Source organism: Marmota monax, unplaced genomic scaffold (assembly GCF_021218885.2).
Source record: "Marmota monax isolate L192 unplaced genomic scaffold, Marmota_monax_Labrador192_F-V1.1 WCK01_AAM20220418_F8-fsc00771, whole genome shotgun sequence".
In the NCBI taxonomy this organism is placed as follows: domain Eukaryota; kingdom Metazoa; phylum Chordata; class Mammalia; order Rodentia; family Sciuridae; genus Marmota; species Marmota monax.
Window position 1 is genome coordinate 117851 of NW_026694960.1, and position 14018 is coordinate 131868.

At 41.4% G+C, this 14018-nt stretch overlaps 1 protein-coding gene across 1 annotated transcript in view; it reads left to right on the forward strand.

Annotated features, from left to right (window-relative positions):
- Positions 1 to 13060, forward strand: part of LOC131423535 (MAP7 domain-containing protein 1-like) — a 116321-nt gene extending 103261 nt beyond the window's left edge. Inside the window, exons 6-7 of the mRNA XM_058573644.1 lie at positions 8500 to 8719; positions 12497 to 13060. Of these exons, the coding sequence (XP_058429627.1) occupies positions 8500 to 8529 (30 nt within the window). The 3' untranslated portion in view covers positions 8530 to 8719; positions 12497 to 13060. The remainder of the gene's footprint in view (positions 1 to 8499; positions 8720 to 12496) is intronic.
- The last annotated feature ends 958 nt before the right edge of the window (positions 13061 to 14018 follow it).

Consider the following 14018-nt stretch of genomic DNA (forward strand, 5'->3'; position numbering starts at 1 on the left):
CTTCTCTTTTAGGTTGGAATGGAAATTGTAACATAGTTGCTAATTACCAAATCTGTTTTTCATAATGAAGTTTATTAGGTCACCTTTCATCAGATTCAAATATGTTTCCCAAAATGTAGATTTTCATTTCTGTCTTGAAGCTTTTCAAGCCACTTTTATGAAATGACAAGTCAAAATGCAGAGAAACAAAGTAGCATGCAGGTTGCTTTTTTGGCTATGTGAAAAACTACAGGAAATAGAAAAGTCTTGGAAACTAAAAAGCAAAAATGGGAGCCAGGTGCGGTGGTATGCTTTTGTAATTCCAGTGACTCAGGAGGCTGAGGCAGGAGGATCTCAAGTTGTCTGCCAGCTTCAGCAATTTAGTGAGGCACTAAGCAACTTAACAAGACATAGTTTCATGGTAAAGTGTCACTGGGTTCAATCCCCTGTACCAGAAAAAAAAAAAGTGGGACTTTTTCCCTAGTTAGGATGTTATCAAGCAATGGTAGGTGTGATTATCTTTTCAAAATATTGTTAACCAATCTTTTCCCCTCACTTAACCAAAATACTGATCTTTGACTTGGCTTGAGGGGAAATAAATGACTTTTCCTAAGGGATTCTAGATCTGAGGGAAATGTTAGCTACAGTTTAAGTCAAAATGAAATACTCTAGTAGTCTACCTGAAAAGAACTGTTAGTCTACCACCTACCAAACTCTGCATAACTGGTGTGATTCTCGCTTCACACTGTGCGAAGACCAAGGAGTTATGAAATAATTCTAGTTAGCCAGTTGGTCAAAGCATTCTGGGGTGAGCTGTTGTCCATTCTGTCCTGGAGTCATCCCTCATGCCCTTCAGGTCCCTTCCCAATTTTTCAGCCACTAGTCAAAGAGGGAGGGAGAAGAAGGATGGGAGAGAAGCTGTCCCCTGCTCTGGCTGGTCTGAGGATCACCTAACATTCTGGATTTGTTGACTAGGGGCCTACAAGGCTCTCCTTTACCCAACATTAACACAACCAAAATCTAGAATTCTACCAGTATGGCATCACTGTCTGTAAAATTCAACAGAAGTGCAGGTGCAGAAGTAGGATAGCCAGTGCAGAGTGTTTGATGAGGAAGTTGCTGCATGGGTGTGGATGGAGAGGTGGAGCTCCCGGGAAACATGAAAGACGCAACCTGGAACTTGCAGAGAAATGTGTCAAAACGTTGGCTTTCATGTTTCCAAAGAACCCCATGAACTCAAATACACTCAGATGCCCAGGAAGATTTTTTTAGGGCTTCATAACACAGGAGAGGGGATAATATACCTGGATTCACTCAACAACTAGACTGTTTCTAGTTTTAGCATTTGGGAATTACAAGAACACTTCCCCCTTCCATGAGAGAGAGATGATTTTAGCAACTCAATTATGCAGTGCTGATTTTCTCCATCCATTGTTAATCCTCATATCTTCAAGGAACTAAAGATAAAGGGGTGCAGGCAGCCCTGAAGTTGGTCACCATCCTGGGGCCTTAGTTGATATCATCCCCCAAGTCAGGAGTAGAAGGAGACCCGAGGATGGGGAGCAGCTTGTCTAGAGTGGAACTGGGGTATGGAGTGAGTCCAGGGTCCTCTTGCATTGCACTGGTAGGGAGCCTGAGGCTTCTCGAGGGAACTCCCGACCACCACATGGCTCATGTGTCCAGTCAGGCAGCCGTGGACTGCCTACTCTGCAACTCATCTGCCTGGTTGTACAAAAAGTTTAGACCTCAGTTGTTTGTTGATTGCTCGGAATCTAATTAGCAGTTATGGATACTTAAATAATCATCAGGGATAGTACTTTACTTGGAAGGAATGTTAGAATCTAAATGCAGTTTTAAGGGGAACAGCATATAAATTTCATGAAAGCAGAATCAGTGGTTAACATTCCTCGTATTATCTACAGATCTGTTGAGTAGGATTCTGAACCTAAAACTTGTTAGTAGATGTTCTTAGAGGAGGGTTCAGATAAAGTTCTAACGTTTTAGAAGAAAATGCTTAGCACTGGAAATAGTGGATATAGGACTTAATATGTATGCAGCCTCCTTGAATGCATGGCCTTACATTTGCTTTAGGAAAAGGAAAAGCATTACAAGAAAAATCACTAAGATGCCACCTGTAAATACAAAGCAACAGATAGGTTGAGCCAGCATTGACAAATTAGAAGAGCCATTGTGAGGTTAGCTTTGTTAGACTGTGGTATACGTAGGATATGTGTTTATTTTTATCCAGATTCATATCACCAGCAGATCATTGAAAATACTTTGGATGATTATTCTTCTCACATAAGCTGTGGGTCCTTGACTCCAGGTGGGGGCTAGAGAATTTACACAGGCAGAATGCATTGATTGGAGCCCAGCAGCTGCTCCAGGCACTCTTCCAAATGTATATGGCCATCAAGCAAGAAAACAAACAACAACAAAAAGCATGGTATTCTTACAAATTATTAACTCAATCAGCTTGTTGGTATGCATTTTCTCAGTAAATAGAGATTGAAAATGGCAATTAACTAACATTGATGTGAGTTGGGTAGAGAGAAAAGGATGCCCTTTTCATCCAAGGTTAGGAAAATAAGTTTCTCTTATAAACACTGAAAATTTCGGTATTATGGATGAACAACTCTGGTTTTATATATGAGAGTACTTACATGCATTTACTAGACAGACTAATTCTGGAGCTTTTATTTCTTGTCTGCCTTTAGGAATTACTGCAATAGAACATGAATCCCATGTGTTTTTTTTTTTTTTTTTTTTTTTTTTTAAATAGTGACATGATTTAGAAGTTGCATTTGAGTTTTTCTTTAGCGTTATTAAATGATTTGCTTTTACATTAGCTGAATATCTTCAAGTATCCAGAAATATATACATAATAATACAGAAAAATACACTAATAGTATAGTACTTGATTTTCATATGCATATTTATGGCCAAAACCAATTTATATTGTGATCTATACACATGTGTTTAGAAAATATGAGAATAGAAGATGAATTGGTATGCAAAAATATTTCAGTAAAACTGTTACATTTGCATAACTTTTAATTGGTTAAAAGTCAACAGAAATAGCTTGCCAAGTGAACAGGTCTGGGTTTAAACACTTTCATAGCCTAGCCTTCAGCTCTTTTCCAGATAGGCATGGGTAGGAACTTTGACCTTTGCACTTCTCTTAGAAACTTTTCAGGTATAGTACCACCTTTTTTTTCGTTTGTAGGGACTCAGTCTGTTCTTGCTTAACCATATATGACACATACCCCCGTCCCACAGCTCTTTGTTCCCTAACAAGATGGACGCTCAATGTAAAAATAAAAGGAAGGGATAAGAGAGGAAACAGGGATGGCATTGCACATTACCAGGACTTATGTGGGTCTGCACAGAAAAGAACATCGTGGGTGTATTCTAAACACATGGTGCAAATTGCATATCTTTAAGGTGCCACAATAATTTATTGAAGAGAATCCAATGCCATCTTTAATCTCTAATTAACATAAAGAAGACACTAGATGGTGCTGTAAACTAAGAAGTGCATTATTCATTAAGGAGGTAAGGTGGTGTAGGAAGTTAAATCCTCCTCTGCTAACACCATCTTTCTCCTCTTTGCCATTTCCTGGTCAGCATGTCTCTCTTGGTTTGTGGAAAACATTCACTCATAATGGTTTATAAAGCCAAATGCAAATTTGTTTCCCTGAATTTATTTTAGAACTTAAACTAGCCTCAGTTTGCTAATGACAGTGACAGAGAAGAGATGTGAATTTGAGTTAAGATGAGCTACTCAAATATTTGGGACAAAGTACATGCCCAGTTTTGGACTGGGTTATTTAAGGAAGGAAAGTAACTATTAATAACCTAACAGCCATGTTTTTTGGCTATATTTGTGCAGTAAATACATTCTCACAAATTCATATGAAGTAGCATTTTATATATAAATTCATTTTCCCTTTCACTTCTAGTATTCCTTCCAGAAAGATAAGCTCATGGAAAATATTTTTGTACCACGTTAGCATTGAATAGATACTTAATCTGAACATTCATTTCCAGAAGCATCAGTTTTTCTGATGTTCCCACTTCTGTTACCTGGCAGAAAGCCTTTCACAAATGGGTGATTATTGATCTACTTGGATTCATAGGACTAGAAAAGAATGTAGAAGTTGGCTACATGTATGGAAGAGACATACAGGATTCTCACTGAGATGGATGAGCTGATGGAACACAAGCCATATGGAATGTTTATAAGAACTAAATGTGATTTCAGTAACATCCTAGTCTACACTAAGAGTTTTAAAAACTTGCTGTAAAATATGAAGTAGTGTTAGAAAGATTTCATTTTGTTTCACTTTAGAATTTAAGGAAGTTTGCCTAAAGTCAGATAACTATAGTCATTTTATTATCAAAACAGATAAAATGCTAACTGACCCTGCAGGACATTTTAAAGTTTATTTTACAGGAGGGCATTTCAGATTCTTTAAAAAGCTTTGTTTTTGCTCTAAAAGCTGTAGAATGTTTACAGGTTTGAAATATATATATATATATATATATATATATATATATATATATATATATTTTTTTTTTTTTTTTCAATTTTTGAAAATCATAACTAAGTGAATGTTACCAGATTAACCTGGCTGTGTGTTTAAAGAAACCCAAATGTACTGAAGTAGAAATTAGTTGTAAATAACCTACTTCGGAAGAGAGTAAAAATATTCTGAGGACATGTGTTACCTTTCTGTTTTGACATCTGTTTACCATATATTTACTGTAAATAATGTCAAAATTGTTTTGCATTTGACTTGACTACAGAGGTGTAACCCAGGAATTATTTGGTTGACTGAGAAGTAACAGGAGCAAAAAGACCAGAGACACTAGGGACTGTCACTGGGGGTGGGCACTGCCAAGGGCTGTCAGAAATACCCAGGGGGGAAAAATAACTGCAGCTGAAAATATGCCAGCAGGAATCGAGACGTTTTATTTTCTCAGACGAGACCTGTCTGAGAGTAAGAACTGTATTACCGTTTGATTTCTAAAGCAGGATGTGAGCGGTGAAAACAGGGGCCTTTGTATTCTGCCAGGGTTCCTCCCGTCTTTAAATACTTAAAAAACATCCCTCCATGAAGTGCCACTGGATTGGCAGAGAGCTCCCTCAGTCTGCGTGTGCAGGTGATGAGGCCCCCCTGGTGCATTCCCCAAGACTGACTCCATAATTACAGTGAACTTTGTGTTCCACCCAGTATTGATTCTTAAATGGTCCATTAAGGTGGAAATATTGAGCAGTTAATACGGTGAGTTAAGAGCAGCGTGTGACCTTAATTGTTTTACAGACCTTAGATTAACCCACTATTACCACATCAGCTAAATGCGGTGAGTGTAGGTGAGTGGCATTCATGATGCATGTATTCTAGAACTTTCCCAAAGCCCCATGTTTGTGAGCTCTAGTGTAACTTACACTTTTCTTCACAATGAGTTCTCTGAGGTCCTAATAAATATAGAACTGAAGTCTTTTCATTAGCAGTTGGCTGTCTCTGGACAGCTACTTCCCGACATTTGTGCCTTTGCCAAGTGTTGCCCTGATGCTGTACAGAGGAGGATTTCTCCTAGGCCACACAGCGTCAGCAGACAGCAGAAACTACAGGCATGTATACACTAGCTCCCACAGGTTCTGGTTTTCTGTCAACCAACTTTTTCCCACTGTCTTCCCCTACCCCCAACTATAAATAGGAGTTCTGCCTGCTGACCCCGAGAGTTCTCCCTTGTGATATATTAATTATTAATTATATGGTGACCATTAGTTATTGATTCAGCACTTTTGTCCTTTTAATATCTGGCCACAGGATTAATATTTGACTGCTTATAACCTGAACTATAGCAGCATTCTCGTCCTCTCTTCTTCTTTCTCCCCACACAGACCCTGGACCTTCAGGGCAGTCCAAGTTTTGAGGTCCAACTTGATGTCTGCACCTTTCTCAGAATGATCCCCATTCTTTCCCAGTTCCTATTTACTCAACAACCCCAGCATCTCTCCCACATGGCTTCCATTCTTCATTCCAGCTGGGACTGGGCACATCAGACATCATGGTCTTATTGCTGCTATTTTAGTCCCCTGATGTCTGTCTGTCTTCCCCATGACCTTGAGCATGACCTGCCTCATCAGAGACCCTCTTTGGGTACCATTGCTTGGAGGGTAAGGAGCACATGGAGGATTCCATGGCCCTTCTTCTTCTGCCCAAGGTTTCCTGTAACTGTACATTGCTTTACCCCTTGTCCTGCTGACCACAGATGCCCAGATGCTAACCATTAGGCAACCCTGTTCTATTCTCTCCCATTCTCTGTACCATTTTGGCTGCCAGGCCTTCTTTAGGCTGGGTTTTGAAGTGATTTTGTTCTGTTATGCCCTTTAGTCTTGACATAAGGGAAGCCAAAGCAAAGACCCTCTGAGACTTTTTTTTTTTAGTACTAGGATCAAGCCCCATGCCTTGAGCGTGCTAGGCAAGTGCTTTACCACTAAGCTCCACTCCCCAGCTGTCATTCGAGGCTTTTGTGTAGGGAACCGGAGAGGCAGGAAGGGCCAAGTGTTCCAGGAAGAGCTGTGTGCTCATCTGTTGTGCACACACCTGGTGAGGTCAAATGAGTAGCTAAATTTGTTTTCAAATTCTAGGTTCTATAGACACTGCTTGTGTGACCTAAGTCCTCCAGACCTATATGTTGAGCTGTTAAACTAGTTAGTCGTGACCGCTTTATATTATTTTGTAAGGAATAGATGAAATAGAGCTAATAAATAGCATCTTACTGTTTACTCCATGCCAGGCACTATGTAAAGCGTAATCCTCCCCCTCCCCCAAAGGTGTGACTACTATTGCTCACCCCATGTTAGATTTGAAGACGCCAAGAATAGAAAGCTGAGTCTCTCGCCCTGGGCCTCAAGGCAGTAGGAGCAGGGCCAGAATAAGCAAGTTTGCAGTGTCCAAGTTTGCAAATGTCTCTGTGTTCCTTCCTCCCTATTAGAAGCCTGTATGTAGCCTTTAGTAGCATGAGGGTCTTGATTTCTGTGATTCTTATGTGTGGGGTGAATGTCACTTGAGATTATTTTGGGAGCAAATAAGATGGTGAATTATGTTAGTTGCAAAGTTCTGCATTACAGTGAGCCTAGGTGATTATTTGTTTGGTTTTTATTAAAAAGGGGCAAACCTGAAAATGCAAAAATAAAAAAAGGGGTCAGTTTTATTAGGAAACATTGGTGACAGATAAAAAACAAGCTCAAAATAGCTTAAACACATGAAAATACAATTATTATAGAGGTGGGAGAATGTTTTATGTGTCTTCCCTGGGCTGGCTATGTGACCCAGTCCTGGTTCCTTGTCTCTTTTCCCATCCCCACTCTCCTCCATCTCTGTGTACTGTTACATCCCTATGTCTCTGTGCAGTCAGGGTTTTCTAGAGACAGAATCAGTAAGAACCCATAAGATGTATGTAGAGAGATGCACACTGAAGTCAAATGATTGTGGAGGCTGGCAAGTCCAAAATGCACAGGGTAGGCAGTAGGCTGGGGACTCAGGAAAGAACTGTGTTTCAAGTCTAGAGATAGAATTGCACCTTCCCCCCAGGAAGTCAGTCCTCTTCTTTTTGGCCTTTGCCTGATTGGATAAGGCAAAGGCAGTCTGCCTGCTCCATGTCCACTGATTTAAATATTAATGTAAGTAACACCTTCAGCACAACTTCTATTTGGTTGTTAAAAGGAAAACTTCTATTTGGATGTTAAGCTGGAATACCATGGCTCAGCCAGTTGACACACACAGTTAACCATCACAGCCCTTGTGTACTCACTCATACCTTTCTCTGTGTTTCCTGTCATTCTCTTTGGCTTGCCCTCCATACCATCGTGCCTTCTGTCTATGTGTGATTCATGCCCTCCACTGTCAGAATGGGCTTCCTCAGACTTCAGGCCACTCAAGGGGTGGAGGGTGGTGCCTAGAAGTCTGTAGGCATGTGTTTTAGCAGTAGCTGCACAGTGACTTCTATGCCACTGTCTCTCCACCTTTTAGTTTTGTTGGACTGGGACTGGTGTCAAGGTTTGGTGCCACTCTGTTCTTGTCTTTGTTGTACTTCTGGAATTTCAAGGAAGGAAGAAGAGTCTGGCCTTAGGGCTCACTGTCCACTTGGGATCCTGCCAGCAAAGACTAGGACAGTGGGGTCTTGTTATATAACCTTGGCTATGCACAGCCCACTCCAGTGACAGTGGGGAGGAAGGAAAGAGGTGTAGAAGGAGGGTATTGAGCTATTCAGGGGCTCCACCTGGTACTCCCTGTAAAGACATGTGGAGGTGCGATTGAATTATGGCTCTATGTATCAGTAATTATTAATGCAATATGTTTGGTTACTTGAAGATATTTATGAATCCTTATGTAATATTTTAAAAATATTGTTGACTTTGGTGACCAGTCACCAAAAAATGCACATTTGGGTATGAAACCTTGCTGCCACTAACATTTCATTCTGTTCTTGCCTTTTCATGTACAGAGGATGATGTGGACCTGGAAGTGCTGGTGAGTGATATGAACGCATCTCTGGAGAGCCTTTACTCAGCTTGCAACATGCAGTCCGATACGGTGCCTCTCCTGCAGAATGGGCAGCATGCCCGCAGCCAGCCACCAGCCTCGGCCTCAAAGCCTGCCCAGCCACAGGCGTCCCCGAGGCAGAAAGTGCAGCGCTCCCAGCCGGTGCACATCCTCGCTGTCAGGTAGGCCCAGCAGACAAGATGCTGCCCTGTGCCCTTGATGTGGTAATGGGAGGTGACTGTGCAAAGTCAAGAGACAGATGAGTTCCCTTTATTTTAATATGGATGTGGTCATTTCTTCTTATCCTTGGGGTACATTCCAAGACTCCCAGTGGATGCCTAAAATCAAAGATAGGACTGAATCTTACATACAGTGTTCTGTCCTATACATAACAGACCTGTGATAGTTTAGTTTGTAAATTAGGCGAAGTGAGAGGTTAGCAACTAATAATAAAATAGAAGGATTATGATAATATGCTGTAGTAGATTTGCCAGCATCACTACCTGGTTTAGTCAACCTTTTTTGCTGCTGTGATGAAAAGGATCTGATCACAACAACTGTAAGGAGGAAAAGTTCACTTGAGGGCTCGTGGTTTCAGAGATCTTAGTCCAGAGAAGGCCGGCTCCATTCAAAGTAAGGCTAAACATCATGGCTGGAGAGGGTGTTAGAGGGAAGCAGGTCACATCATGGTGACCAGGAAGCAAAGAGAGAGACTGCACTCTCCAGATACAAATATATACATCAAAGCCACGCCCTAATTCCCACCTCCTCTAGCCACACCCTACCCCTTCAGTTACCACTCAGTTAATCCCTATCAGGGGATTAATTCACAGATCAGGTTAAGACTCTTCCAACCCAGTCATTTTCCCTCTGAACAGTCTTGCATTGTCTCACATGTGAGCTTTTAGGGGACACTTCACATCCAAAACAAAAACACTACTTTTGCTCCTGGAGCCATTATTAAGTAGAATAAGTAAGTATTCCTTGAATACAGGCATGTTATGCTGTGACAGTCAGACTGATAACCTAGATGGCTTTATTCCTTTTGCTGGGGATCTTTCTTGCTTCCAGAAGCTTCTAAGAAGTTTATTTCCAATTTGACACCATGGGTCAAAGCATCTCACCCAAAGGGACTTCTCTTTCCTGAGGAGGCAGAGAGGGTGCTTTGGTGTTCTGTTGGGCCATTGCTCAGACTTCCCACTGTTGGTCACAGTTGGGGATGGTGAGTCATCTCCTCCTCCACTGTTTGTCGCACTTTGTTCTCTAGAGTGTCTCCCTGTATCTGTCTCCTGTTCAGTCCAGAGGGAGTGACCTAGTTGGGATCCAGGCATCTAGATCCATCCCCTACAGCCTCAGGGGTAAATAGGTCCATACCTAAAAGGTGGGGAAACCAGCAGTTGGACCTAGGCTGAGGGGCTATGCAGCTTGGATGAGATAGGCCTTGAGCCTTGTTCTGGGTCCATAGAACACAGTCCACACTGTGTGGAGCTAGGTGGCCACTCCACACTCAGATGGGCTGGGTGGAGCCAGGGACAGAGGACAGGCCTAGAGCAGGTACACAGGCTTCATAGACCTGCTGAGAGTTGAGCTGATTTGTGAAGGAGGGGGAGGGTTTGGGTGAGAGAGCAGAGGGACTGTGAGTGTGCTCTCAGCTGGACAAAAGGATGAGCTAGGCAAAGGCACAGAGAACACAGAACAGGGCCCACCTCCACCCCTGCCCTGCCCTCACCTGCTCCTGCCTCCAGGTTATGGCACTTTTTTCACCCTTTCTGACATCTTTGAATCTTAGCTCATCTCCATAGTAATTTTTTAAAAAATATTTAGTTTTTTAGTTATAGGTGGACACAATATCTTAATTTTATTTTTATGTGGTGCTGAGGATCAAACCCAGTGTCCCACACATGCTAGGCGGGTGCTCTACCTCTGAGCCACAACCCCAGCCCCACCATGGTAACTTTTCTTTGGGGAAATGACCTATAAAGGATGCATCCTTTTATTGTGGGGCTCTTTAGTGGGGAATTTTTTTTTTTCTTTTCATCTTTGTGTAATACCCCTTAGTTTTTGCTTTAGGAAATATCTGAACTACTAGAAAGTAAAACACACAAACAAACAAAAACAATATTAAAACCAATACTAAAAATTAAATTAAAAATATTTTGAGACGCTGAAAGAGGGAAGCTTTTGTACACAAATTTGTATCTTGTTCTGTGAGTCAAAGATAAAACCGTCATTGGGGTTAAGTCATTGGTAGAGGCGTTTGGTTGAAAGTGATCCTGACTCCGTCACCTTTTCTCCTCGTCTGTATGATAGTGGTCAGACTCGACAGTAGGATGCTCTGCCAAGGCCAAAGATGTTATAGGAAGAATAGGATTTGTTAACAGTAAAAATAAACTTTCTGACTTGTTAATCCGTTATAGGAATGGCTTGTCTTCACAGGACAAGTTCCCTTCATGCCATATGAGTTCTGGTATTTTAAATCAGTACATCATTTCCTGGTGCATGTGGATAGACAGGCTTTCCTTTAAAATCAGAGTAGTTGGTCAAGAGAGAACAAGTAAAATAGTTACAGAGGGAATTCTCTAATGGCCACCCCCAGGAATGCTAACGGATCATTGTTCTTCTCCAATTGTAAAAATAGTTAAAAAAATTATTTGAAGACACAGCCCTCGCAAGGGGCTTCTGAAGTGTATTTAAACAAGGCAAAGGGTTAGGACTAGACTCTATAGCTCAGGTTTGCTGTCCTCTCCTGGAAGGCAGGTGTCTGTGCCCTAGGCAACATGCTTCAGGCATGGATGGAGGAGGCCATGAGTTCCCAGGAAAGCTCTGGAGTTGTGGGCAGGAAGTTGTTCATAGGACTCTCAGGAAGAAAAGCACAGGGCATTTTGCATTCATTTTGCTTTGACTTTGAACATGATTTCTCTGCTATTTTCTTAATTGCACCCAATTCGTCATCCTGTGCGTTTTCCTTCAGTGTATGACAGGTGAACTTTGCATTTTTCAGAGGAGGGAGGAGTTGACTCTGGAGAAGTGCCAAGAAGTGTGGAGTATTGAATTAGAGGGTATTTCTGAGCTACCCTTCAGGAGGGTAGATACATGAAGCTTTGATTTCTAATTAGTTCAGTATCAACTACCGTTCTGTATAAATAAGCATTTATTCTACAGTCAGTTGAGGATACATAAAGCCTCTTCCAGTTTTTTCCTTTGGTTAGGTAAAGGTTCATTTCAAGGACATTGAAACATCTTTGTTCTCATGAAAATGCTCTTATTCACAAGACCTTTTCACACACCAGGTATTCATTGAACAAATGCCAAGTACACATCGTACACTGAGCATTGTTGGAGATGTGCATGAAGTCATGACAACCATGACTTCTTCATCCCCTGGGGAGTATAATGAGAGTAACTACTTCAAAAAATATGTTTTTACTCATGGTAAAATATATATAATATAAAACTTACCATATTAGCTATTTTAAATTCTGCAGTTCACATGTTAATGCACACTTAGAATTTTCTAATCTATAGAATGTTTTCATCTCATAAAACTGAAACTCTGAACTCAACTAAATTCCCTATTTTCTTTGCCCTCAACCCCTGGAAGCTCCCATCAACTACTTTGTATACCTCATATAAGTGGAATCATCTAGTATATGTCTTTAGTACTGGCTTATTTCACTTAGCATAATATTCTCAAAGTTCATCCATGCTATTAGCATGTGTCAGAATTTCTGTGCTTTTTAAAAGCCAAATAATATTCCACTGTATGGATAGGATAATTTTGCTCTTGCATCCATTTATTAATAGACAGTTGAGTTACTTTCACCTTTTGACTATTGTGAATAGTATTGCTGCAAATCTGGTATTTTCAGTTCTTTTAGGCATGGACCCAGAAGTAGCAAGGCTAGGACAGGTTGGGGATGGCAGATTTTAACCAGCCATGATGATCCTCTTTCCTACAGGCGCCTTCAGGAGGAAGACCAGCAGTTCAGAACCTCATCTCTGCCGGCCATACCAAATCCATTCCCTGAGCTCTGTGGCCCTGGGAGCCCCCCTGTGGTCACAGCAAGTTCCCTGCCTCCGCCAACCCAGGCGCCTACAAAGCAGGTCAGTACACTTGTTGTGTAGCTGCTATGGGGTCTGCACAGATGTCTTGGCTTGTTACTTTGGAATTTGTGAACTTTTTATTGAGGGTTCTTTTATTGTTGATACTGTGCTTGTTGTCTTACGAGGTTTTTTAATTTATTAGCCAAAATTACCATATTAGCTATTTTAAAGTGTACTAAGTTAGGGATGTATTAATTTGTTTTAGAAAGAGTTTCATAAAAATGGTTAAAAATTATTGATTTGGTCTGTAAAGATGAATTTTAGTTCTTTGAAAGAAATTTCACCACATATCATCCTCATTAACCAACAATTCTGAGTATGAAAACACTAGGCTTACTTGGGCACCTGAACTTCAATGCAGTAAAATTGTTGAGTTTCTATCTTGTGTTCTTGACTTTGAATATGACCTGTTCAAGGCAGAATTTTCACTTGACCCTGAAAGAGATAGCCAACTTTTTGAATTTGTAATTTCTCCATTTAAGTTGAGCTATGATGTAGATATTATGCAGCCATTGTCCCCATGTGAGAAGACTGTCAAATGGCTAGTCAACTTATCAGAGAGAATTTGGCAGAGAAATACACTGGCAGCTTCTCCCTACTGATTGGCAAGATGGATTCCAGGCTCTGGAGGGGACCCAGTCATGCTCCACGACAGAATGGGGGTGGTGGTGGTAATTATAGCAATGGGAATGACAACAACATCTGATATTTATTGAGTGATTTCTGTGTGGGAGACACACTGCTCTAAGAGGCTTCTGTGTTTGTTTGTTTGTTGTTTGCTTATCGGTGTGCTCATTGATTCCTCATATCAACCGAGGGAATTAAGTGCAAATATCATTGTCTCTGCTCTGCAACATTGGAAATCGAGGCCTGTGGTAGAACTGGGTTTGACCTGGCATCAAGACCCAGAGCCTGGGCTGGTAGCCATAATACTGATGGGCTTCCTGCCACCTTGACTCTCCTTTTTCGAACAAATGTAGTTCAGAAGATTATTTGCCTTTCCACTAGACTCATTCTTTCTCCCAACACACTCCCCACTTGTTCGCATTTACTATTCTTAGAGTAGGACAGCAGTCCCCATTCTCTCCAAATATGCCTGTCCTGTGTCGTGTAGGCTCCTTGCTCTTGGGAGACAGACCTTTTTTTCTACTATACGCCAGCCTCTGAGCATGGCTTCCACTCTGACACATGCGTCCCAGGCAGGCTGCATTACAGCACTGTCAAAACTTAGAAGGTGAGGTCAGTATTCCTTGTCTGGAAGCCAGCACTGGCCCAGCTTCGGCACATTGTCACATGCCTAAAGTGCATCTGGGACATCTACCTCCCTGGTGACCTTCTGCTTCAAATAAGGATCCAGACAAGCTGTCTATGGATTTG